This window comes from Dunckerocampus dactyliophorus, chromosome 3, assembly GCF_027744805.1.
Source record: "Dunckerocampus dactyliophorus isolate RoL2022-P2 chromosome 3, RoL_Ddac_1.1, whole genome shotgun sequence".
NCBI classification, from domain to species: Eukaryota; Metazoa; Chordata; class Actinopteri; order Syngnathiformes; family Syngnathidae; genus Dunckerocampus; species Dunckerocampus dactyliophorus.
In genome coordinates this window covers 25,421,803-25,449,749 of record NC_072821.1, presented here as the reverse complement: position 1 = coordinate 25,449,749, position 27,947 = coordinate 25,421,803, and the positions used below count along the sequence as shown (strand labels likewise).

General features: G+C 40.5%; 2 protein-coding genes across 5 annotated transcripts in view; both read left to right on the top strand.

The window, feature by feature from the left end:
* Positions 1 to 1,115: 1,115 nt before the first annotated feature.
* On the top strand, positions 1,116 to 17,975 carry LOC129178930 (sorting nexin-1-like). Its single transcript, XM_054771628.1, has 15 exons — positions 1,116 to 1,259; positions 1,643 to 1,769; positions 5,341 to 5,462; positions 5,564 to 5,630; positions 5,795 to 5,838; positions 5,929 to 6,070; positions 7,421 to 7,499; positions 9,935 to 10,010; positions 10,163 to 10,276; positions 12,099 to 12,192; positions 12,332 to 12,537; positions 13,169 to 13,312; positions 16,587 to 16,667; positions 16,810 to 16,881; positions 16,982 to 17,975. The coding sequence occupies exons 1-15, from the start codon at positions 1,140 to 1,142 to the stop codon at positions 17,030 to 17,032; spliced, it is 1,539 nt and encodes a 512-aa protein (XP_054627603.1). The 5' UTR covers positions 1,116 to 1,139; the 3' UTR covers positions 17,033 to 17,975.
* Positions 17,976 to 18,816: 841 nt separating this feature from the next.
* Positions 18,817 to 27,947, top strand: part of csnk1g1 (casein kinase 1, gamma 1) — a 49,674-nt gene continuing 40,543 nt past the window's right edge. For 2 of the 4 annotated variants that reach the window (XM_054770459.1, XM_054770457.1), the window contains exon 1: positions 18,817 to 19,047. The gene's annotated coding sequence lies outside the window, so the exon portion shown is untranslated. The remainder of the gene's footprint in view (positions 19,048 to 27,947) is intronic. The other 2 variants (XM_054770460.1, XM_054770458.1) reach the window with 1 other exon arrangement.

The following is a 27,947-nucleotide window of genomic DNA, read 5'->3' as shown; positions in this document are numbered from 1 at the left end:
ACATGGAATTGGTTTACAAAATTACAAATATCAAAACGGCGCGCTCATCATTGGATTCTTCAGCATGTTGCCCACGGAGGGGAAAGTTTGGACAGCCCTGGCTTAAACAATAGAAAACTTGAAATACAAAAAAATATATACAGCAACGGCAATGATTGGTATTAAATTAAAGAATGAATTTGTGTCATCACTGTATTGTGTTTCTATCCAACACAGTAACTATGAAACACGCACACACACAAAAAACAATGCTTTAAACATGTTCATGTTTAAAGTTAGAATATGTTGTATGCTTGATGCACAAGACAACTGTTTTATCATTTCCCCTGCTTCAGTTACATACAGTAAATATTGTGATCAGGATTTTTTGTAGCTGGTTTTCTTTCATTGATTATTGCACAATCTCCATATTGGGATTAATATTATTGGAAAAAAAGCAAACACTATAAAAGCAGTAGACCATGAAAAAGCCAACTAAAGTCAAGAATAGGAAGAGTTTTTTTCTCTTGTAACTTGCAGTGAGAATTCCCTTATGGGGTGCAAATGGGCTGTGTGCTAAAAATATCGGCTTTGATAACTGAATCTGAAATTGTGTTCACATCAGTTTAAGGAGTTCTGGAGGATGGGATATAAAAAGTGGAGTGAGTTTGAGAATAAATTTCCATTAAAAAACAATCCATCTTGAAAACTAAACAAGCAATTCCCTTCAAGACCTGCAGACTAAAATGTGTTGTTAATCCTAATAGGTTCACAAAAAGGAAATATATATGTATAATATGTTTTTTTCTACTGTAGTTTAATGCAAATTTAGGTACGATTGACAGGAGAGAAACATGTTAATATTACATTTTTGCAATTCAGTATTGCAAAAATGCTGAAGGATGAAAAGACGGACTCGATTGGAAAGACTAGACAATATATTGGTAACATGGTCAAAGCCACCATTCAATGTTTATTTTTTTCAGTAGTGGGTATTATTTAAAAGTTAACAATGTTCTGCAATTAGTGTATACCGTATAATACTAGCAGTGAATTGAAGTAATGTAACCAGCAGGGGTCGCTCTGGTCCCTGAGTCACGCTTGTCCCTTTCCTCGCGCATTCTTTCTCTGTGACGTCATATACCCTCAGAGCAAGGAAAATGGCGTCCAGTTCGATTCGTAATCCTCCTCCCTTCCCCACAAACGACGAGACAGGAGATGGATTGTCTGATTTGGCAGATGGAGACAGTGACGAGGGAGAGGATATTTTCCTGAGTAATGTAAGTATGGGTCTCCGTTTCTCTGTAAATCCCTCTATTTTTGTGTAGCTATGTGTAGTAGCCATAGCTAGCATAACTGAACTGACTCCCATTCTTGGGTTGACTTAATTCTGCTAATGTTTTAATTGTCGACATATTGTTTGAATTATATTGCTTCCCCGCCAGTTTATTCATAACCACAAGCTACGACTGAGTTTGCCGATGACGATGAGCATTTGTGTCATGTAGTTGAGTTTCTTATTCTCAAGCTCCTCCTAAGTTTGTTATTGAATTGGATTTACTTGGCTCCCAGCCAAGATCTCAATCTCAGTTTATTGACCAGAAAGCTGACAGTTTCTGTGCAAGGTGCTTTTGTTCATTAACGTGCTCTTTGTTGACTGTAGAGTAAATTAGTGAATCGAGGAGTATCTCAGCCTGACCGAGGAGAGCTCCCCACTGGGGATGCAAGCAGCTGCACCAGCACCCAGTCCAACGGAGTCAACTCTGATGAGGACAACGACCTGTTTGCCGGTGAGAACAGTCTCCGGAAAGTTAGCATTGCATGCATATAGATATTGACCTTTATTAGCCCCGCGAATCCTTCCAAATTTTCTGTCGGCGGACCTCAGTGGAAAAAGTTTGGACACCTCTGCCAGTAATTGTTTAAACAAAAGAAGTATAATCAGAATCAAAAGGCAATAGAGCCAGAGGGGCTTAAGTTTTTCCACACTGACTTGTGCAACCTACTGAATCAAAATAAACCTATGGTGTAATACAAGCAAATACGTGAAAGCAGAATACACATGTATTGAGGTCCCGACTTGTACTTGCCGATAAATTCAGTAGTGCAATGTTCACATCAAGTGTCATTATTATTTAGGCTGAATCCCAATTCCACCCCCTAGCCCTTCCCCCTCGTCTTAACCCTTGTCTGACCCCTACTCCTTAAAACCAGGGGCCAAGGGGAAGAAGCCACTAAGAAATGGGATGCCACTTGATTTTCATTAAGTCATCACCCTTCACCGCTTTCGGACTGTGACGTAGGCAGATGAGACAATCAAGTGTTCATAATAAATGTTTCCTACCATAAAACTTGCTTACATTTCTACCTCACTTCATTGTTATATAGCCTAACTTAGAACACATTTAAAAAAAAATAAAAGGAAAACATTTTTACAAACTGTGCTAGTCTAATAAATAACAGCTTACAGCCAGCACTGTAACATCCATCCATCCATTTTCTATACCGCTTCTCCTCATTAGGGTTGCGGGGGTATGCTGGAGCCTATTCCAGCTGACTTTGGGCGACAGGCGGGGTACACCCTGGCCAGCCAATGGCAGGGCACATATAGACAAACAACCATTCACACTCACATTCATACCTATGGACAATTTAGAGTCTCCAATGAACCTAACATGCATGTTTTTGGAATGTGGGAGGAAACCGGAGTACCCAGAGAAATTTCACGCACACACGGGGAGAACATTCAAACTCCACACAGAAATGCCCAAGGGAGAATCGAACCCAGGTCTTCCCAATCTCCAGACTGTTACTGTGTTGGCCAACATGCTAACCACTAGACCACCATGTGGCCCACTGTAACATCATTTATAAAAAGTGAAAAAGTGTTTATCCCCCTTCCTGATTTTGTATTCCTAAATGTTTCAGATCATCAAACAAATTTAAATATTGGTCAATGACAACACAACTGAACACAAAATGCAGTTTTTAAATCAAGCTTTTTATTATTAAGGAAGAAAAAAATTCACATGGCCTTGTGTGAAAAGGGTTATTGCCCCCACTGTTAAAACGTAACTGAGATTAATTGAGATCTATCAGTCTGGAAAAGGTTATAAAGCCATTTCTAAAGCTTTGGGACTCCAGCGAATCACAGTGAGAGACATTATCCACAAATGGCAAAAACATGGGACAGTGGTGAACCTTCCCAGTAGTGTTAGGCCAACCAAAATTACCCCAAAAGTGCAGCAACGACGCATCCAAGAGGTCACAAAAGGACCCACAACAACAGCCAAAGAACTGCAGGTCTCACTTGCCTCAGTTAAGGTCAGTGTTCATGACTCCACCATAAGAAAGACAATGGACAAAAACAGCCTGCATGGCAGAGTTCCAAGATGAAAACCACTGATGAACAAAAAGAACATTAAGGCTCGTCTCAATTTTGCCAGAAAACATCTTGATGATCCCCAAGACCTTTGGGGAAAAAAACTCTGTGGTCTGACGAGACAAAAGTTGAACTTTTTGGAATGTATGTGTCCCATTACATCTGGCGTAAAAGTAACACCGCATTTCATAAAAAGATAGTAGAACAGTAAAATATGATGGTGGTAGTGTGATGTGTCTGGGGCGGTTTTGCTGCTTCAGGACCTGGAAGACTTGCTGTAAGAATTGGAACCATGAATTCTGCTACAATTCTACCCAAAAATCATAAAGGTGAATGTCCGGCCATCTGTTTGTGAGCTCAAGCAGAAACCAAGCAGCAGGACAATGATCCAAAACACACCAGCAAGTCCACCTCTGAATGGATGAAGAAAAACAAAATGGAGACTTTGGAGTGGCCTAGTTAAAGTCCTGACCTGAATCCTACTGAGATGCTGTGGCATAACCTTAAAAAGGCGAGTCATGCTGGAAAACCTTCCAGTATGGCTGAATTACAACAATTTCGCACACAGATGAGTGGGCCAAAATTCCTCCACAGCACTGTAAGAACCTCATTGCAAGTTATTGCAAATGCTTGATTGCAGTTGTTGCTGCTAAGTTACCAGTTATTAGGTTTAGGGAGAAATCACTTTTTCACACAGGGCCATGTAGGTTTGGAATTTTTTTTCTCCCTTTTATAATGAAAGGTTTCATTGAAAAACTGCATTTTGCGTTCAGTTATGTTGTTGTTGACTAATATTTAAATGTGTTTGATGATTTAAAACATTTCAAGTGTGACAAACATGCAAAATAAAAAAAAAAGAACTCAGGAAGGGGGCAAACACGTTTTTCACACCACTGTAATTGTACTGTATATGTGGTATTAGTTTAAGCCGACTGTGTGGTTTGTTTATTCTTGTGATATAAATGGAGATCAGACTATATTTTATGACCAATTTATGCAGAAACTTAAGATATGCCAAAGGGTTCACATGCATTATCTCCCAACTGTATATCATGTGCTAAACAAGAGCTGGTCATTTTACGTGGCATGGTGACTAATTTTTGCATTTCCTTAGCTGTATGAGCCTTTAATTTGTTTCTCGGATGCACTGACTATGTTTGAAAGCGCACAGTTTTGCATGTTTATGTTTATGCTTCACTAATATTGTGACTCTGTTTGGCGATCCATGGTTACAGGTCATGTGACGCAGATTGAGACTTGAGTGTATGACTTAATCCGACGCTGCACACACAGACGTGTTTTTCTATTCCTCCTTTCAACTTGTCCTTATTTACAGATGTTAATGTTGTGCAGAAATACATAGAAGTGAGATTTAATAATGTTGTTAGCTCTGCGCTAGTTCTAGTCCTAGTGTGCATTTTTGTTTGGTGCATAATCTTATGAAAACTGAGCTCATACGTCCATTTAGCTCAGTATTAAGCTTTGTGTCTTTATGTATGACATTAGTTGCATTGTTTTAGTGATTGCTGTTGTAGACCACAGGAAGCATAAAGCATAAAGATCATACCATAGCATAAAGATCACAGTTCACCAAATCTTACCACAGCTTGTAACTTCTTGTTATACATGATATGTTTTCAAATGGCTATTACAGCACATACGAGCCATTGAATTTTGCACCGGGCTGGAACATGTCATGATGTATGTGCGTATATTTATGAAGGGACAATTAAGGAGGACATGCTCTTCTGTAAAGATTTCCTTTTCTCCAAAAAGGAATTATGTAATCATGAATTAAGTATATACAATTAAGATGTATTGTGTGTTTATTGTGGTTTATGTATTTCGTTTGCAGTTTGTAGGTACATTTGTGAAGGGGTACGGGACTTTGACAAGTTTGGGAACCACTGGTGTCAATGCATGGATCACGTCTGTGTTTTTGGATGGCACTGTGTGTAAGATTTCTGTTCTTTCTGCAGAGGCACAGCTAAGCATAGATAAATCAGGCAGCTCTGCCCGGAAAGAGCCCTCCAGCTCCTCTGGCACACATCCCGCCTCTTCGTTCACTCCTGCGGCAATGCCAACCACTTCCTTGGAGCAGGTACAGATCGTGGATACAATTAATTGCCTCTCTGTGGTTACAAACTTAAACCGCCATATGTTCAAACTGTTTTCATTCAACTGATTTGTCCTTCATTACAGCTAGAGGAAGAGGAGGACAAGGATACTTTTGATGTGGATATCGCTATCACCAATCCTGAGAAAGTCGGTCAGTGTCTTTTCAAGTCCGTTTGTTCTAGTATTTGAACAATGTGCGGAAGTGAAATAATCAACTTTTTGAGGATTTTGTGTTTTCCTATTATTCCACTGAAAGGAAGTATCACCTAACCTTTCCTGACCTGATCTTTATCTGCAATGTTTCCATGCTCTCAGGTGATGGAATGAATGCATATGTGGCCTACAAAGTATCCACCAGGGTTTGTAGTCATGTTTGAGCACATTCATGACATTTCAGTTTAAAATGTGGCCATCACGTATTGATAGCGTATCCGTATGTATACTTGCAGACATCCCTGCCCATGTTTAGGAATAAGACATTCTCTGTGAGGAGGCGCTTCAGTGACTTCCTGGGTCTGTATGAGAAGCTGTCAGTCAAACAGTCGCTCCATGGCTGCATCATTCCGGTTCCACCAGAGAAAAGTGTTGTAGGTGAGTGAGTCTTATTGGAAATTTCATTCTCTTTTTCGACATTATGGGTTTTTAGGTGGTGATGTTGAAATCCCTATTTGTCATACTGCTGCTATAGTTTTCTTTCTATAGTTTTCTTAGTTTTCTTTATTGAAAGATTGCAAATGCATATTATTAAAACATACATGCATACAGTATTATTAAAACATACATACGTGCATATTATTAAAACATACTCAGAGGAAATGACTATACTAAAAAGATGGTTTGATAAAAATAGATTATCCTTGAACCTAAGTGAAACTAAAATAATGCTATTTGCTAATAGCAGAAAGGATACAAATGCGCAAATACAAATTGACGGCGTGAATATTGAAAAGGTGAATGAAAATACATTTCTGGGGATCATAATAAAATGTAAGCATGAATTGGAAATCTCATATTAAAAACATACAAAATAAGGTGGTGAAAAATACCTCAATATTGAATAAAACAAAATTGGTCCTTGATCAAAAATCACTCCATACTCTCTACTGTTCTTTGGTATTACCATATCTAACTTATTGTGTGGAGATATGGGGTAAGAACTATAAAAGTCTTAATTCGCTAAATGTACTGCAAAGAAGATTAGATCAGGATAATCTATAATGCCGCATAGAAAGAACATACACAAATATTAAAATTCAGTGATCTGGTAAATTGTCAAACAGCTAAAATTCTGCATAAAGCAAACAAGTTAAAACACTTACATGTGAGAACAACGCTAAAAACCCATAGAATTTCAGTATGTGGAATCAAGTTATGGAAGGGATTGAGTAAGGAACTAAAAGCATCAAGATGAGCGATTTCAAGAAAAAATACAAACAGTTCATGTTTGCAAAATACAAGGAAGAAGAGTTTTGAACCACTGTGTAAAAAATGCTATGTTTAATCACTATAACACTCATTACTCTTCATTCTTGTGAGTTCATTGTCAGTACTAATCTTTTATTACAATTAATAAGCTGATTATTATTTATTATTATACTAATTATGTGATTATTATGATTGAGGAAAAACCTTGACAATTGTATTACTACATTGTTACATTACCTTGTCATTTTCCATTGCATCATTTTCCCATGTATTCCCATTCCCATTGGAATACAGGAAGTGAATAAATGTATTGCAATCAATATGAAATGGACGAGGGGTAGGATTACATAAGCTTTGCTTCTTCCTACTCCTTTTGGACATGTGGAACTGCAAATTGAACTATGTGATGTATTCCATTGTAACTTGTATGTGCTGTATGTTCAAATAAAATGAAACCATTACCATTACATGAAGTGGTATGACCACTTATACACTGATCCTTATTTCCATTGACAGGAATGACCAAAGTGAAAGTGGGGATGGATGATCCATCATCAGTGGAATTTGTGGAAAGAAGAAGAGCCGCTCTAGAGAGGTAAGAGCTTGTGTTTTGTATAGTGCTTTTATTAAACAGATGGTCAATACTTGCACCTTCTTCCAATGCCGTCATTGTTGTATTTGCTCCCAAGGCATTGTCACTTATATTGTCATTCATTGTCACTGACATTCATGTGCACATACAAATAGACGGCATAGACAGTGAACGAAAATACATTTCTAGGCGTGATAATACAGTCAAACCTGTCTATAGCGGCCACTAAAGGGAAACGGCAAAAGTGGCCGTTATAGACAGGTTGGCAGCCATTTTGAATTTGTGCGCGCAGATATTAACATGTCTGTGATTAGAAGCTTGTTGTGTTTGCAGATACATATAATTATACTGTTACATGTTGACCAGTAGAGGGCACTGTGGGACTGCGGATGGGACAAACAGTAGAGCAAGTGAATGAGAGAAAAGGAAGTAGGAAGTTGGAATGATATGATGCAACTGAGCCAAGCTGGCAATTAAAAGTTGTAAAGAACTACTAGGCTTGTTATTCTACACCACCCACAGAACAAAGCTTTGCTGGTATTGTCTTTTATGTTTGTTTTTAATATTTTGTTTTTGAATTTGGATTTGGTTGGCTGATCTTAAACTTTTTTGAAGAAATTTTTTGTTCTAATAAAAGAAGTGGAGTTAAGTAGGGGAAGGATTAATTAGCTGCCGGTGTGTCCAGTTGTCCCTGCTCCTGCTGCACGCCCAGCTGTGGGAGAGAGAGACAGAAAGAGCGAGAAAACGGGGCGCAGCAGCAGGTGACCGTCACATGAAGCTTCTGCTTGAGTTGTATTTTGGCCACTATATGCGGTCAGATATTGGCCAAGGGATACAAAATGGGTGGCCGCTGGCTGCGTTAGACAGGTGACCGCTATACACAGGGTCTATAACACGCAAATTTTCTGCGGGGGATTTGTCAGTGGCCGTTATATACAGGTGGCCGCTAAGACAGGTTTGACTGTATATGACAAAATGAGTTGGAAATCCCACATTAAAAATATGCAACATAAAATGTCAAGCAATACTGAATAAAGCAAAATTTGTTCTGGAACAAAAATCACTAACTACAAAAGTACACTTGACTCACTAACTATGCTACAAAAAAGATCAGTTAGGATAATCCATAATACTGGTTATAGAGAGCATACAAACCTTTCATTCCTAAATTCACAATTATTACAATTTGCTGATCTGGTAAACCTTCAAACAGCTAATATTTTACATTGTTATTGTTTACAAGCAAACAATAACCTGTTATCCAAAAACGTAATATAATTCTTATCAGTAAAAGTGGAGAAATATGACCTAAGGGGGAAAAATTAAAACATTTATACGTGCGAACAACTCTAAAACCTTCAGCATATCAGTATGTGGAATCAAATTATGGAAGTAATTGAGTAAATAAGTCCAAAAATGCACTAAAATAAGCCATTTGACAAAACAGTACAATAAATTTATGTTTACAAATTACAAAGAAGAGTCCTGAACCGCTGTGTACATCCAATGCCATGTCTAACCACTTTTGCACTTACTACTTATTTGGTTTGGTTTGGTTTAATTTTATTTGAACATGCATGCAGGTTACAATCGAATACATTTCATGAATCATTTCACAGTTCCACATGTCCAAAAGGAGTAGGAAGAAGCAAAGCATATTTTCTCCTACCCCCCATCCATTCCGCATCTTGTGCAGGACATATTGTTCACTTCCTGCATTCCATGTAATATTATTCCATATAATAATCGGTGTAATAATAAATAATAAAACATAAAAACAAGCATGACAGAACAATGAGTAGGCTATAATAATCAAGACTCTTCTGCCGTGTATTTAGCAAACATCAACTGCTTGTATTGTTTTTTGGATTCGCTCATCTCAGTACATTATTTGTTCATTGTTTGAGTTGTATCATCCGCAAAAAACTCGCAGATGTGTATTCTCCTAGCTTTACAAATTGCTTCCTGTTTGCTAGGTAACTTTTAACCCAATTCAAAACTAATCCTCTGATTTCTCATTTCTTAATGTAATACTTCAAGTAGCCCTGTCTTTACTGACTCAACATCGAACTATGTTTTTGTCAACTTTTAACTTTTCAGCACTAATTATTATATATTTATTATGTTACTTAATTTAGCTACACATTACATACATTATGTGACTGTAACACATTGTTATACAGCCTTATGTTATTTCAGAATTGGTAAACGGTACATGTTGAATACAGGAAGCGAACAAATGTGTTAGCAATTGATGTGAAGCGTAGAAGGGGTAGGATTAAATAAGCTTTGCTTCTTCTTACTCCTTTTTGAACATGTGGAATTGTGAATTGTGATATGTGATGCATTTAAATTTAACCTGTATGCATGTTGAATAAAAAATTCAAAAAACTATTACTTGTTTCACATCTTTGTGACACCAGTGTGTGGTTTTGCAGGTATCTTCAGAGAGTTGTGTCTCACCCTTTGCTGATACAAGATCCTGATGTGCGAGAATTCTTAGAAAGAGAAGATGTGAGTAGGTTTCTATATGGATGAAGACGAAACAAAAATACAGTTGCAGGATTTTGGAATTATGGATTCGAATAGAATTGGATCACTGATTGTTTCATCTAAGACCAGTAAGTTGTTCACCTATTTGTAAATCAGTGTTTTTTTCCTTTCAGTTACCACGAGCCTCAAACACACAGGCACTGAGTGGAGCTGGCTTTCTTAAAATGATCAATAAGGCATCAGATGCTGTCAACAAGATGACCATCAAGATGAATGAGTCTGACACTGTAAGGAAATGTGGCCTATAGATTTGAAGAGCTAAATCAGAAGCTTGGGACAATGCTAGGGTCCAAATTACTCAGTACTTAAGATGCTATCCCTCCTTGGCTCCAAATTACACTTTTTTTCACCCCCAAAATACAATATATACACACACACACACACACACAACAAAAATACACTCAACAAAAATATAAACGCAACACTTTTTGTTTTTGCTCCCATTTTTTATGAGATGAACTCAAAGATTTAAAACTTTTTCCACATACACAGTATCACCATTTCTCTCAAATATTGTTGACAAATCTGTGATAGTGAGCACTTCTCCTTTGCTGAGATAATCCATCCTACCTCACAGGTGTGCCATATCAAGATGCTGATTAGACACCATGATTAGTGCACAGGTGTGCCTTAGACTGCCCACAATAAAAGGCCACTCTGAAATGTGCAGTTTTATCACACAGCACAATGCCACAGATGTTGCAAGATTTGAGGGAGCGTGCAGTTGGCATGCTGACAGCAGGAATGTCAACCAGAGCTGTTGCTCGTGTATTGAATGTTCTCTACCATAAGCTGTCTCCAAAGGCGTTTCAGAGAATTTGGCAGTACATCCAACCATCCTCACAACCGCAGACCACGTAACCACACCAGCCCAGGACCTCCACATCCAGCATGTTGACCTCCAAAATCGTCTGAGACCAGCCACTCGGACAGCTGCTGAAACAATTGGTTTGCATAACCAAAGAATTTCTGCACAGTCAGAAACCGTCTCAGGGAAGCTCATCTGCATGCTTGTCGTCCTCATCGGCGTCTCGACCTGAGTCCAGTTAGTCGTTGTAGCCAACTTGAGTGAGCAAATGCTCACCTTCAATGCCGTCTGGCACATTGGAGAGGTGTTCTCTTCACGGATGAATCTCGGTTTACACTGTTCAGGGCAGATGGCAGACAGCGTGTGTGGCGTCGTGTGGGTAAGCGGTTTTCAAAACTTCACATTTCAGAGTGGCCTTTTATTGTGGGTAGTCTAAGGGACATCTGTGCACTAATCCTGGTGTCTAATCAGCATCTTGATATGGCACACCTGTGAGGTGGGATGGATTATCTTAGCAAAGGAGAAGTGCTCACTATCACAGATTTAGACAGATTTCTGAACAAATTTTGAGAGAAATGGTGATATTGTGTATGTGGAAAAAGTTTCATCTCATCTCTTAAAAAAAAAAATGGGAGCAAAAACAAAAGTGTTGCGTTTATATTTTCGTTGAGTGTACAATATGTCACACTGGCCCTAAGAACACTTACCAACAAGGCTTATTGGTTTTCGGTGTGGCACTCACAGTACACTAAAACTACCCCACACTAACAAAATATCAACAAGAATAAAATGGATTTGTGCTTCTCATACTTCCCTACCAGTACCAGTTGAGGGTGTTAGCCTTAATCAGAAAGGCCAACATGTTTGATGTCTAGTGACCCATAAACTGCATTCATTTATTCAAACAATCACAGCATGGCTCCATACAAGCTCAGTGGAGCTCATTTTTTTATAATCTAAAAAAAAAAATTATTGATCACAAACACTTAACAGCAGGACGAATACTTTACATCACTGTACTAAATTACAATGAATATAATATGAATCCAGCAAAGTTCGCTAGTGTATTGTAAGAATTTTTTTTGTATTTCTTCACACAGTAGTAACACCTATTAGATCACATGCTTATAATAACTCAATGTACTGTACAATGGAACTGTACTGTATAAATATATTTCATTCTTAAGTGGTTTGTATAGTATTCTTGGTTGTGTTACCAGTCTTATTTTTACCCTTCTTAGTGGTTTGAGGACAAATTTCAGGAGGTGGAGAATGAGGAGCAGCAGTTAAGGAAGCTCCATGCTGTGGTGGATTCTCTGGTCAATCACAGGAAGGGTGAGCCACTGCATTCTAACAGAATAACATAACTCAACAGATAAAAAAAACAGGAGTTTCCAAATGTTCCACATAGGTCTTATGAGAATGAAACTGAGTTGATAATACATGTGTAAATATTTTCACCCCCCAACACCAGAGCTATGCGGAAACACAGCAGTATTTGCCAAAAGTATGGCTATGCTGGGGAACTCTGAGGACAACACGGCACTGTCCCGGGCCCTGTCCCAGCTGGCAGAAGTGGAGGACAAGATGGAGCAGCTGCATCAGGAGCAGGCATCCAGTGACTTCTTCATCTTTGCAGAGATGCTGGCTGACTACATCCGTTTGCTGGGTGCTGTGCGGGTAAGAACACACCGACACAATGTACTGTATTAAAGCAGAAACAATTCAAAGTTTGGTGGATCCCCAAACATTTGTGATTCAGAATTAATGGCCTCGTAAATTTGCGGCTTTTTGGTTTAAAAAAAAAAGAAAAAGTTTACAGTTTTTAATAATAAGATAATAATTTAATAATAAAGCAATAAACGTTGATCTGAAGTCAGAGGAGAACATCAATGTCAATCTAGCAGGAGGGTAGGAGAGATAAGTGTGTCAAAAATAAGACATTTTTATGGGACTTTATTTGTATCAATTATTCCCGTTTTTTTGCCATCCGCTGGTGCTCCCGGACCGTAACCCCCACGAAAAGTGAGGATGTACATGAAAATGCTATCCATGAATGGAAGTATGGAAGCATGGAAGTAACTAAGTAAAGTAAATACATACTGGAAATAAACTATTGTTTACCTCTCTCATGAACTTCTACAGTATATTCTGTCAGAGCAATTGCTAATATTGACTACGTTGCAATTTTTGAACCAGTTCCTGGGCTTCAAACATGCCACACCCCTTCTTAGTAGGCCAAGGCATTTGGTGTTGTGTTACTTTTTGTCAGCTCGATCGGACACCTTAACCATTAGCTGGATGTCTGCAGGGATGTTTTGACCAGCGCATGCGGGCGTGGCAGCGATGGCAGGAGGCTCAGAGCACACTTCAGAAGAAGAGGGAAGTTGAGGCCAAATTGCTGTGGGCCAACAAGCCAGACAAACTGCAGCAGGCCAAGGAAGAGATCAGTGAGGTAACATGCACTGTCATGTGTTAGCCAAGACAAAAACATCCAGGTTTTACTTACAAATCAGCAGCTAAAATACAGTGGATCCCCACACATTTGTGATTCAGCATTCACAAGCCCAAAAGTTTGCAGATTTTGTACCAAAAGGTATATTTTTCTCTCTGAAAATAGGCATTTTTTTCTGCAGAAAACACATCTCATTCACCATAAGTCTGTAATCATGTATAAATATATGATAATGCAGGTAAAATGTACAGCATACTTGTTAGAAAGCCCACAGTTTTTACATGTTTGTCTTTATGCTTCACTGATAGGGGTGTCACAAGACTTTGATTGAGATTAAAATGTGACAAGATTTCTTGTTCAGGAAAAATTGTCTCGCGGGCACTATGCCTGTGACAATAATAAATAAATTAATTAATTAATAAATAATGAAAATGAAATCTTAATTTTGCTAGCCTCAATATATTACCATGTGCATGCATGTTTTTCTGTTTTCCTCATCTGCTGCCTCCAAACAGACTGGAGTTTACTCTGTGCATTGGTCATAGCACCATTTGCGCCATAGAACAACTGCATGAATGGAGTGAGCCCTTTTGTCAGTCATACAATTGCTTTGTCTCGGTGGGTGGAGGCGGGGCCACTAGTGCATACGCACAGTGCAGAAGAGTGTAAGGTAGTAGAAATAAAACAGCATATATGTATGTACTGTAGGGCTGTCTTCAACTTAGGATTTTCATAGTCGAATGTAATTTGTTAGATTTTGTTCATAGTCATAGATAACACTCAGAAAAACAACTTAACATGTTAGGTAGGTAGGTCTTTATTTAGTGACAGAAAACAGAAAGGAGTTCAGATAGATGCACAGTCCTCCGCCTCTTGTCTTGCCTATTTCAGCTGCTGTTCTATCAGCCTGAAGTGTGTAGCAGTCGACTAGCTCAATAACATTGTCTTAACAGCACTGTGCGGTACTCCACACATTAGCAAAAATAATGTGTGGTAAGGAGAGTCTATGCGATGTACTAGCTTGGTGTTAGCTTGTATTCCTCCGCACCTTTGTTTACGTTCGTGACGTCGCTTGCAAGCACTTCCGCCTGGATGGGTGGTCTGTGTAGACTCTGGTACTGTGGAGCTCTCAGAGATGAGTCAAACATAGGTGATTTAAAATGTTGGTGCTATGAAATCCATTATCCAAAAGATCTCGTCGAGTGTAAGATGTTAAACCAGACACAATATGAACAAACTAATAACTACAAAACTGCAAATCTGGAAGAGATGCTGGGCTTTGCTGTGTGTATACGCGCCGCCATCTTGCTTAAGAATAGGTCTTCTGTTAAAGATACATGTCATTTTCAATACTTTAATAACACAAATGAGACTGAATTTGTATCAAAATAGGTTATTTATTACAAAGACATTCTATATACAAATGTATGCTCAGCCTCAGCCGTGGGTACCCCCATATAGTCAGAATGATACAATCTTGATCACATGCCATTTTCGTGATTCAATGGTGAGACTGATAGTCGAATCACACTCGTCCGGAGCGAAGGTCGAATAGTCGACTATTCTAAGACACCCCTACATTTAATACTTGAAATGCATTTAATAAGTGTGTGAGCCATGTGTAGGGCTTAAACCTGGAATTCGTTGTGAATGAACAATGACAGTTAAACGAGACAAGGGGAGGGTTCTGGAGCTGAATCTAATCTAGTAATTACAACAGTCACATTTATTGCAAATGTTGACCCAAAATTGGAGGAGAACGCCAACATCAAGCTAGCAGGAGCATTTGGAGGGAAGGGAGCAGGTCACGTGTCAAAAATAAACATTTTTATGAATATCAATTACCATAATTTTCAGACTGTTGAGCGCATCTGAATATAAGCCGCGCCCACTAAATTTAAAAAGAAAACAATTTTTGTACATATATAGGCTGCACTTAGGCTGCGCACACTATAGACCTTGCAATCCTACCTGCATTTGGAGTTCCCAGAGTCACTTGTTTGCTCTGGTGGGTGGCTTGCTTTTTATACCATTGCAGTCTAACAGTTGCCACCGTGTTAATGCCCAAGCAGAAGCTGTAGCAATTCAACACGTGATTATGTATCATAATAATAATGTATATGTCAAGATAATGCAATATTTCCTTTAATATGTCATCTTTCACTGTTGTAAAGTTGTGGAATTGCTATTTGTGACATGTATTTTCTTACGGGCAGTTGGTACTGGCTGTCATGTACACTTCCTGTGAGCGCACGCCATTTAGTGCTGTTTCGTTTGTATTTACTATTTATTTTGTCAACCAGAGGTCTCAGTGAGTGTTGACTATCGGGACGAAGGCTCTGCATCTTCATGTGTAGTTTTTTCCCCATTGGAAAACTGGGTCGGTGGTTATGTTTTTGGTGGGGAAGTTTGTTGCGTTGCCTTTTTGTTGTTACCACTTTGGAACAAATTCACCATACTGGCTCGTCCGTGTTGACAAATTCATTTTGCTCATTTGATTTGAAACAGAAATATTCCCACACCAAGGCTGTGGCATTTGGCTTTGCAAGCATCTTTCTCCCTCTTCCTTTCTGCTGTGTGTATGCTGGCGCCCCCGTTCCCTCACAGAGACAAAGAGGCGGTATGACTGACAAGAGGGCTCACCTCGTTCAAGCCTTTGTTTTACCAAGCAAACAGGAGATTGGGAAGATCTGGGTTTGAATCTCTAATTGGGCATTTCTGTGTGGAGTTTGCATATTCTCCCCGTGCGTGTGTGGGTTTTCTGGTATTCTGGTTTCCTTCCACATTCCAAAAATAATCATATTAGGTTAATTGGAGACTCCAAGTTGCCCATAGGCATGAATGAGAGGTTGAATGGTTGTTTGTATATATGTGCCCAGCGATTGGCTGGCGACCAGTCCATGGAGTACCCCCGCCTCCCAAAAGTTAGCTGGGATAGGCTCCAGCATACCTCTGCGACCCTAGTGAGGATTAATGGCATAGAAAATGGATGGATGGATTGATGACACGCCCAGGGGCTGAAAACAAGCCACAGAGTGAACCCTCTTCCTGCCTGTTTGGAGGCAGGAGAAGGGGAAAACAGACATGCATGCAAATGGCAATATATTGAGGCCAGCAAAATTATAAAGTTCATTTTAATTTATTGCCTGATTGATTAATATTATGGTGAGACTGTTTTTTTTCAGAATGAATCTTTTCACTTTTTAATCTTGTGGGATCACGTGACACCCCTAGTTAATAGTGTTGTCATCCTTGCCTTGGTGTATGTGTGCAGTGGGAGGCCAAAGTTACACAGTATGAGAGAGACTTTGACAGGATTGGCATGACCGTACGCAAGGAAGTCCTCAGGTTTGAAGTAAGTGTGTCACTTTCATTTATATTGTTGTATTGTATGGAATGAGTTAAAAAAAAACAGCATGCCTCAAAATTGTATTTGTATTATTTTTCACTGGCAGGAAACATAGACATCACCTATATAATTGTAATTGTATTTTCAGAAAGCAAAAGCCAAGGACTTAAAGAGTCAAATCATCAAATATTTGGAGTCAATGCTTCAGTCTCAGCAAAGGGTAATATGATTTTATTGATTATGTATACATAGTGATGTAATATGTATAAGTTGTGCTTGTGTATCTTTTTCTCATTCTTCTTATCCTATTTCTATTCCAGCTTATCAAGTTTTGGGAAGCTTTCCTTCCTGAAGCCAAGGCAATAGCTTAATGAGGAGGGACACTTTTTAAAGCCCATCTGCCTTTTCTGAACACTATACCTCGACCAGGAACTGAGAGAGAACAATTTTGAAACACAAGAGACTTCCATCAGTTTGCTCTTGTCTTCTGATTCTTAGTATATTCCATAATTCTGTACGGTTATTTGATATCGGTGCTCTGTATAACCACTTGTTTATAATGATAAATGAGATTCAGCAGAGATGAACCATGCTGTAGGTATCGCATTTGTAAAAAGAAAAAAAAAACAGTCTTTCTGGACAGAGGGAGGCATAAACCATGTATTTTTGTTACTTGTTGAAACCATATATGAGTTTACACTGCGGTACCGCCCTAGAGTAACACTGCTCATAGTTTACATAAAAGTTCAGATGTGTGACGGACATTCCATTTTGGTCGTGGATGCATGTCCGATTATGTTTTGATGCACTTAAACGAACGGGTGGAGGTCTAACTGGGAGGCTTAGCACATTGTTACTGTGGATTAGAAAATTTTTAAGTTTTATTGACAGCGGCAAAGTTGTCAGAGTAGTTCCAAACTTACAAAGAATGAGGAGGTTACAAGTGGAAATAGCCAGTACTTTTGGTAATGTGTATGATGATGACCTTGTAGTCATATTAATTATCGCTTTCTCATGTCTGTGTCAGCGATGCAAGTCCTGTGGAGCTGCTGCTGAGGTTACAAAAACATTTGCAGTCTATAAAGTGACTCATCCAGGCAGAGTGGATTGATTGGAAACCCTACTTTGGTCTACCACCGTATAAAGACAGATTAAAGGTTATCTACAATTCATTTCTTCTTCAACCTTTGTGAGCTCAGTTCTGTCATATTTCCATGGAAATGTGCTTTATTTTTGTAACCACCTCACATTAGCACACACAATTTCTTGTAAATGCTATACAGGTGGATGGAAAAAATAAATATGATTTGGTTACGCTTTGCACACAGTTTTTGTGTTTGTAGGAGATCCTGAAGAATGGTGTTGATGCATCAGTGGTGCCTGGATTCTAACATGAGGCTTTCAGGTTTCAAGCAGATGGTGTGGTTGACTTGTTTACACTTGCACATTTCAACATGTCAGAAAAAGAGTAGAAAGAAAAAGCTTATTTAATCCTACCCCTTCTCCATATCTATTACTGATTTATTGACACCATATTTTTAACATGCTGACAGATCGTCATGAAGTTTACTTCCTGTGATTTGGTGTCTCCATTTTCTAATGGACAGAAAAGCTTAAAAATGATGGTTATGCAAATAAAGTTTTAAATAGACAAATTTAAATGTGACAGCTTAAAATAGGTCCTGAAATGTGACATTGAATGCCCAGTAAACATCTTGAGATAAACGCCTTTGGTAAGTTGTACATTTTATTTGTACTGTAGTTAATGGTCACGCAGGAAGTTGTGGGATTTGATCAAATAAACAACCCTGAGTATTATGGATGTTATCTACTGGCCTAGTTTACTTTGTTACCTTTTGAAAAAGTCGCCAGTTCATGAGACTAGTATCATTCAGTGTTTGCTGTGTTTTAAAATAATGTCATCTGGATTCAAGTTACATTGCTTTAATCCCTTTAAATCATGACTAAGCGTGTGAGCTCAGAGGGTAGGCGCTAGATTATAAAGAGTTCTGAGTTTGTTTTGGAGCAAAATAAGATCAGCCTAATCATTTATGAAATCAAGATGTAATAAATGAGTATTGCAAGTGAGCAGGACATCTTTGTAGCAACTACTTTAGTGATTTAGCCGGTTTCAGTCTGACCTGGAAGTGTGAGTGTGGAAGCGGGCGGTGCCGTCCGTCTACTTCCGGTGTGTTCGAACCTCTCACCAGAAGGCAGACAAGCGCTGAAGAATGGAGATGCTAACATGAAACATTACTAACAAGTATCACCGAGAACCTCGTCTCAAGACTCAGTCAAACATCGCTACCACCCTCCTCCAAACGACAAATACACTCGCCGTGCGCATATGTGTGTGTCCTTTGCATCTGGATTTATCTCAACCAAGGTGAGCCTGTTTGTGTTTGCAGTCGGACACAAATCTGTAATGTTTGTGTGTGTGCTTTTTGGTTGCTAGCTAATATTTCTATTGCTAACTGAGCTAATTTCCTTGTGCTCGCTCCAGCTGTCACTTAGCCATCAGGAGATGTTAGCGAAGGCGTTTACGACAAGCGGCGACAACTGTTCATTCAATCGTTATCGTTTGGAAACCTTGTCCATTAATCTACTATTAAAATATGTCATATTAATGTGTGTTAATTAATGTTTACCATATTGTCAGTTTATAAATAAATTGGCCCAGACGATATGGCTAGCCAATATGGCTAACATTTAGCTTTACGGCAGGTTGGTCAGGTTTTCTGTTGCTAACTTGGCTAACGGTGTGTTCGTCCACTAATCGATGGTGACCATCACTATCTTACTATCCCTCGCTTTGTTCATGAAACATTGCCTCGTTTCTTTGTTTTGAGCGACGTTCAAAAAATGTTTGCCGCTCAATTTAAAATGAAACCTCGCTGCTTCAACAAAGCGCTCAATCTCATTCAAGTATAGTCTCTGTCCGCACAAATCAGGATATCACATCATTTTATTCTGTCATCTGTGTCAAGGCCTCTCCTCAGCATGGCTGTTTTTGCTAGTGTTGTTGGTCGCCTGTTGGTTGACTTAAGAATGAGATCACGCCAATGAACAGCTTACCTATAATGTTATAATCTATAATCATATGGAACCACGCGTAATGCTATTGTCTCTATGCACATTGTTATAAGCTGCTCTGCTATACGGTTTGCAACTAAGTGGTGTGTTATGCATGCGATTTTAGCTCACCTAGATAAACTTCCTTTTCAATTTCCACCCAGTTTCGTCAAAGTGTTAGCTTGCTGCTTGCACAGCAGGAGTGTGCACTATTGGCAGGCCCCCTCTCAGGCTGCTCTTTCCACTGAAGGTTAAATCACTCCACTCACATCCTTGATTTCTCTGGGAGAAGGAAAAGATGCACTGGCTCATACCTTTTGGAAGCATCTCTGTTCCTCCAGACTGTTTTTGATCAACATTAGGTACATTTCAGATGTTCTCATTTTAGTACAGTGGAACCCGCTTATCCGGACGCCCCTCAGACTGACTGACTGGCGTCAACATAAGCGGTTGTTGACATAAACAAAACTAGCCATTGGTTGCACATTTACTTGTGACTTTTGCCAGAGACAGGAATGGATAAAGGATGTTTGTTGACTTTGTTTTCATCCATTTGTCCATATTTTCAGTTTGTGTCTTCTGTTTACATATAATATTGTAGCGATGGAAGTATTGTGTATGGTTCTGAGCAGTTACTCAGGAGTTACAGGGTGCAATGGCGTTTACCTGCTAATTGCAACCAGACAATGAGAGAATAAGAGTTACCGAGCCGCATTGGCCGAATTGAAGTGTGGACTGCGTCGTGCTTGAAGGTATGCAGTGATATTTTGTACATGCCAATAAAAGGCTGACTTGTCATCCTGCCTCATTGTCATTCCGCCAACATTACAATATTTTATAACCTTATCCACAGAGCTGCTGCAGTAATTTCCTATGTCTTCACTACAATCACAGTAAATATTTTGTACATGAACAAAACTGTCTTGTGGCAGCTAACAAGCTTAAAAAAATGTATAAATGTGTATAGAATCCAGCTTTATAATACAATAGCCTAATAGTACACAGAAGATCATTCATTGGCTGTTGTGCTAAAGGAGGGGGTTAAGCAGTTGTCTATTGGGTCGAGTGAGGTGTCAATCAAATGTTAACCGTGCAGAGTTCATTAGGTTGTGTGAAGGTGAGTTACATTCCGGTTTATGTTTGCGAAAAGTCTAGCATTTGTGTTCATGGAGCCTGCAGTTGTGATTGTATCCTGGAATGCTGTATCTCAATCAAATCCCAACGAAATACGCTTTCCAGTGACCTAACGTGTTAACACACGGAGCAACGTAAATGGGAGGCGGTGTAAAACCCTGGTTTCATCATGAAAATAGTAGCCGTGGAAGTCATATCATCATTGACACCAGGGGCCTTGAACTGTCCTACTGAAATAGAAGGCAGTCATCATTAATATTAAATACATCTGCTCTTTCCCTGCTTTGACAAAACCAGGAAAAAAAATCTCCTTAGAGCCATTTTTAAGCTGCACTGTTTTGATTAAAACCTTGCCATTTTAAACCAGCTTTATATTGTTGTCACATTTACACTGTACAATATGTGTCAATGACGAGTGCTCAGTTTGCTACGTAGCTTGTACTCTGTGCTTCCAGCTCCTCCATCTGGGAGTGGCCTGGCCAGGCACTGTGCCCACTGCATTGTGATCACTGGAGGCTTTCTACCTTTTGAAAAAGACACAATACTTTAATTCTCTCTTGTCATGCTGTACCAATGTCAATACCATTCTTTCCAGCAGGGAAATACTGACTTAATGCTTGGTTAACTGGTGCACCCTATAGTCTCATGTATAAAGGTTTCATCCAACTCCGATGCTATTTTCACTGATGCCAGACATGTCTCGACATGTACAAATACAGTGTTGCTGCAATTATGCAATATGACTTGTAATGCAATAGACAAGTTCTGCTCCTTTTAATTTAGATTAATACACAAGTTATGCTCGGTATATTTTGTACAAATGAATAGTATACCTAAATGCTGAAAATATGAAGTAATAAACGTACAAATTGTTGTATTTAAATTCAGACAGACTTCAGACATTCATTAAACATTCATTAGTAGTTGTGTGTCATGTCTTTTTGCATTAGTGTTTGGAGTTCTGTTAAGACCAGGTTTGATGAAAAATGAAGTACAGTAATCCCTCGTTTATGGCAGTTAATTGGTCCACCCGTGATAAGTGAATTTCCGTGAAGTAGGATTCCTCTCTTAAGTGTTATATGGACTTGCCCACGTTGAGACGTGTCTATTCAAGCACATTTTTCTGTGCCTTGAGAGCGAGGTCTCGCATCGGTGTGGTTCCCTGTTTACCCATTAAGGTAAAGAAGCCGTATCGAGGCTGCAGAGTTAGAGCTAGGTAGACCATCTATGTGTCAGATCAAACAGAGTTGAGTTTTAGCTTGTCGTGGGTTACAGCCGCAACAGTGGCCCGTGTTGCTGTTATTATGACTGTTGTTGTTTTTATATTATTATTATTATTGTTATTGTTATTGTGCCTGTTGTGAGATAATTTAAGGCTGCAATAAAAGCCTGTTGTTCCGGCAATCAAGTTTGGTGCTTGTCTCACCTAATAATTACTGACACCTAGTGACAAATGTGGAATACTACATTCATAATTTGAATCGTCTTAATTTCAAAATTTAAATGGTCATCTTAAAAAGACCCTCGGTTACCTTGTGCTTGTGTTAGTTTTATACACAACACAATGAATAAAAAGAATTACATTACATTAGGGATGCTCCAGGATTTCATGCTGTCAATTCCGATACCTATCATCCATTAGTGAGATCGTCCGATACCGATAAAAACGATCAACTGTACCTTTTTCATTTTATTTATGAGTGCTATTGGCCAGGGCCGTTATTAGACAGTTCCAGCGGCCCCTTTGCAAACAGGTAATTGTTAAACGATAAACTTTTAGGCCAATATTTTTTTTTTTTTTTGTATTTATTTTTGTGAAACGATTTTTGTACTATTTGACACAAACCTGAATTTAATTTGATGCATGTTTTGGAGTACCGTAATACGAATACATGGGAAATAAATTGTTCAATAATTTTGTTTTTAGTTCAAGATAACACAATTTAAAGACTAAAATAATATAAATAAATATCTTTTATTAAATGGAAATCTGTCCTGCTTAACTTAAAACTGCATAAATTCAGTGTCCAGTTTGCAGCGGTCTCCAACGTTCATCACTATTAGAGCTGTCAACTATTTTGTGTTTTATTTATGACATTTCAATTTTACACTACTTTTATTTACCAAGCACATCACCAGAATTGTTTTTGGATGAAATGTCTGAACTTCTCCATGAATTGTTTGATATAAACCTTTTTTTTGGATCAACTTTCATATGAATTTCTCACAGGGCTATTTCAACTACTTTATAAATTCCGTTCCATTCCATTTTCCTCCGCTTATCTGGGTCCGGGTCACGGGGCAGCAGTCTCAGTAGGGAAGCCCAGACTTGCCGGTCCCCTGCCACCTCCTCCACCCCCACCGGGAGGACACAAGGCGTTCCCAGGCCAGCTGTGAGACATATTCCCTCCAGCGTGTCCTAGGTCTGCCCTGAGGCTTTCTCCCTGCTGGGCATGCCCGGAACACCTCACCAGGGAGGCGTCCGGAAGGCATCTGTACTAGATGCCCGAGCCACCTCACTGGTTCCTCTCAATGTGAAGGACCAGCGGCTCTACTCTGAGCTCCTCCTGGATGACCGAGCTCCTCACCCTATCTCTTAGGGTGAGTCCAGCTACCCTACGGAGGAAACTAATTTCAGCCGCTTGTATCCGCAATCTCGTTTTTTCGGTCACGACCCAAAGGTCATGACCGTAGATGAGGGTGGGAACATAGATCGAACGGTAAATTGAGAGCTTTGCCTTCCGACTCAGTTCTCTGTTCACCACGATGGTCCGGTACAGCGACCGCGTTACTGCAGACTCTGCGCAGATCCGCCTGTCAACCTCACGCTCCAACCTTCCCTCACTCGTGAACAAGACCCCCAGATACTTGAACTCCTCCACCTGGGGCAGGACCTCATTCCCAACCCGGAGGGAGCAATCCACCCTTTTCCGACTAAGAACCATGGCCTCAGATTTGGAGGTGCTGAGTCTCATCCCAGAAGCTTCACACTCAGATGCAAACCGTCCCAGTAAACGCTGAAGGTCACAGCCCGATGAGGCCTCCAGGACCAAATCGTCTGCAAATAGCAAAGACGAGATCCTAAGGCCCCCGAACTGGACTCCCTCGACACCTTGGCTGCGCCTAGAAATTCTGTCCATGAAAATTATGAACAGAATGACAGTGACAAAGGGCAGCCTTGGCGGAGGCCAACGTTCACTGGAAACAGGATTGACTTACTGCTGGCAATGTGAACCAGGCTCCTGCTCCAGTTGTACCGAATGGCATGAATGGCATGTAATAGCGCGCCACCAATCCCATACTCCCGGAGCACCCCCCACAGGACACCGCGGGGGACACGGTCGAATGCCTTTTCCAAGTCCACAAAGCATAGGCAGACTGGTTGGGCAAACTCCCAAGTACCCTCCAGTACCCTTGCAATGGTCTAGAACTGGTCCAGTGTTCCGCGACCAGGACGAAAACCACATTGCACCTCTTGTAGCCGAGGTTCGATTAACGGTCGTACCCTTCTCTCCAGCACCCTGGAATAGACTTTCCCAGGGAGGCTGGGGAGTGTGATTCCCCCTGTAGTTGGAACACACCCTCCGGTCACCCTTCTTGAAAAGGGGGACCACCACCACAGTCTGCCAATTCAGAGGTACTTTTCCCGACTTCCCGACACGCAATGTTGAAGAGACGTGTCAACCAAGACAGTCCCTTAACATCCAGAGCCTTGAGGAATTCAGGGCGAAACTCGTCCACTCCCGGAGCTTTGCTACTGGGGAGCGTTTTGACTACTACAGATACCTCAGCCACGGTGATGGAACTGTCTGCGTTTGTGTCCTCAGACTCTGCTTCCTCTACGGAAGTTATGTCAGTGGGATTGAGAAGGGCCTCAAAGTATTCCTTCCACCGTCCGACTATATCCTCAGTCGAGGTCAGCAGGCCCCCGTCCCCACTGTAAACAGTGTGGACTGGGCACTGCTTCCCCTTTCTGAGGCGCCGGACGGTTTGCCAGAACCTCTTTGATGCCGACCGAAAGTCATGCTCCATGGCCTCACCGAACTCCTTCCATACCCGAGTTTTTGCCTCCACCACCGCTGAAGCCACGTGCCGCCTGGCCTGCCGGTAGCTGTCAGCTGCTTCAGGAGTCCCGCAAGCCATCCATGCTCGATAGGACTCCTTCTTCAGCTTAACCTCTGGTGTCCATCGTCGGGTTCGGGGCTTGCCGCCACGACTGTCACCGACCACCTTGTGGCCGCAGCTCCGGTTGGCTGCCTCAGCAATGTAGGCACGGAATAGAGCCCATTCGGACTCAATATCCTCGTCCTCCCTCGGGATACAGGCGAAGCTTTGCTGGAGGTGAGAGCTGAAGACTCGAACAGGCACACCCTCACTACACGTTTGGATGTCCCGGGTCTGTCCGGCATCCTCCCCGCCATCTAATCCAACTCATCACCAGGTGGTGATCAGTTGACAGCTCCGACAGCTCCGCCCCTTTCTTCATCAGACCTGCGTCCGCATGTTCTGAACATGCGGACGCAGGTCTGATGATACGACTACAAAGTCGATCATAGACCTGAAGCCTAGGGTGTCCTGGTGCCATGTGCACTTGTGGACATCCTTATGTTCGAACATGGTGTTTGTGATGGACAAACTGTGGTTCGCACAGAAGTCCAACAACATCACACCGCACGGATTCAGATCGGGTAGGCCGTTCCTCCCAATCACGCCCCTCCATGTCACACTGTCATTGCCCACATGGGCGTTGAAGTCTCCTAGCAAAACGATGGAGTCCCCAGTTGGGGTGCTCTCCAGCACCCCTCTGATGGACTCCAAGAAGGCTGGGTACTCTAGTTTATAAATGTCAAACCATTCAACTTGAATATCAATGTTATGAACTTTCTTTCTGCAGGAGTACACTTTCACAAAAGATGTTTACTTTTGAAAAGCTAATGAAAAAAAAATCCACATATGCTGTTTATGTGTTAGTGTGTGATGTTGCAGGCACTCAAACAACTTGTAAAAGATTTGTTTATGAAAAGTACACAGGTTCATGTGATCACTTAGCACTAGTATACTGTACTTTGTTTGCTGCGTCAATGTTGGTGTAAGCTATTTTTATGACACCCTTATTTAGATTTATAAACAGGATGTAGCCAACAGAGCTCTTATTTTGAAGGCCGGAAGTGTGTTGTGTGAATTGAAAAGGTGTCTTGACTGTTGGTAAACCAGACTAGCTGTCATGAATAAATATGAATAACCTTACCTCCTAGAGCCGTAGTTCCCGTCCTTTATTTACACCAAACTTCCTCATCAGTGGGCACACTGAAGCCCTCGGCTGTGGCATGAGACAGTCGTCAGTTATTGTTGGATTTCCCTTATTTTGACTGCTTCGATGAAATGCCATGGTAGCACATCAAAGACGAGGTACTTAATTATTTCCCCACCTTGAATCAGGAGGTGTTTAATCATGTTGACCCTCCTTTGCATGATATTGTGTTGCAAATGTTGCACTGAGCTGTCTGCTCTTTTTTATGATGGTAAGCCAAACTTTGTAGATGCTTCCTTTTCATTGGTGCTCCCGAGGTTCTTTGTCGGTGTTCGCAGCTATTTGTGACGTAAGCATCGAATCTAGGAATTGATATAAAAAATGTGAACGACCCCGGGAGAATCACAATGTCAGTCACGGTTCCCATCAATGCTCGAGACTCGATGCCCAAGCCTAACACGCATACAGGCACATGTCAATTTGTCGAGGCCGGCAAAATTATCGACTTTTTTAATCGTTTGATTAATCAATTTTGATTATCATGACAGGCCTACATGTCAGTGTTGTTTAAGTTTTATTTTTTTAATCAGTGGTGGTATTTTGAAAAATTGTAGAGTGACGCTTACTCAGGAGAATCCTCTTAGTTGGGGATGCTCCTATAGATCGGCCACCGATCAGTATCGGCCAATTTCTGGGGGGGGAAAAAATTACGTGATCGGCATATGCGGATAAATGCCTTTTAAAGCCTGTTGTAGTACTATTGCAGTGTAGTGTCTTGCCTTAACTGCAGTCTTTGACAGTGTCGTCCTCCCACTTACCTTCACAGTGCACAAGAGTGCCAAAACAAAAACAATCATGTGGAATTTAACTGCCAGCACATGCCACGAAAACTATCTTGTGCGGGTACCACGTTAAAACCTTTAATTTAATACAGCATTTGAAGAACAAACACTTGACGGAGTATGGTGAGTTTTCAAGGTTCACTGTGTGATCATCAGTCAAACGGCAGCTAACGCAGCCATGTGGACAGCACTCGCCCGTATGTGTGTGACAGTGAGAAGGCTAAGCAAAGAAGCTGAAAAATAATTGAATTAATCGGACGAGATGGCCAGCCTTACTCAGCGGTGGAAGACACCTGGTTCGTGCTCTCTCACTCACCGGGAAGTTCTGCTAGAGCATCACCAATGTACTCTCTCACATCCAAAGTCTCCTTAAAGAAGGCATCGCATCCTTTGTAAGTTTCACGAGTGATATATGGTCTCTTGATAAAGTAAGTTAAATGTTTTTGTCTAAATGAAGGTGATTTTATGGTTCCTTTTTTTCCATATCATATAGCCAGTTGCAGGGGTGCAGCCAGGAATTCTGGGTCCCATGGGAAAAAAAAATCGCTTTGCGAATAGACCTATTTTTATTACCTTTTATTTGGGCCCCCTGGTCATCAATGGACCTTGGAATTGTCCTGACTTTTCCCCTGTATACGGAACCCTGGCTAATAGCACTCATCATAAATAAATGGAAAAATGTGTAATTAATCCATGTGATTGGTATTGGCCGATTTCAGTCCTGGATGATCGGAATCGGCAGCATATAACCCTGATGCCAGCATTCCTAATCTTTGTGGATTAAGGTATTTTACTAACGACTGTTTACACGACGGGATGTGATCCAGCACGGCAATGGTCTTTACTGTAAACCTGTTTTATTGCCAAGCAGTTCTGTTTCTGGTTTTATGTAATAGTAACAGTGCACGGTTGCCCTTGAGAACAACTGAGCTGTCTTTGATGCTAAGAACTGTGCAGGCAATACTGAGCATGAGTCATCCGGAAGCC

Bases quoted from the DNA above. Each gene is read 5' to 3' on its own strand.
- LOC129178930 (XM_054771628.1), top strand. From the start codon at position 1,140: ATGGCGTCCAGTTCGATTCGTAATCCTCCTCCCTTCCCCACAAACGAC. The intron at 12,193-12,331 runs GTGAGCCACTGC...CCCCAACACCAG, and splicing joins TCTGGTCAATCACAGGAAGG to AGCTATGCGGAAACACAGCA. The intron at 16,668-16,809 runs GTAAGTGTGTCA...TTGTATTTTCAG, and splicing joins AGGAAGTCCTCAGGTTTGAA to AAAGCAAAAGCCAAGGACTT.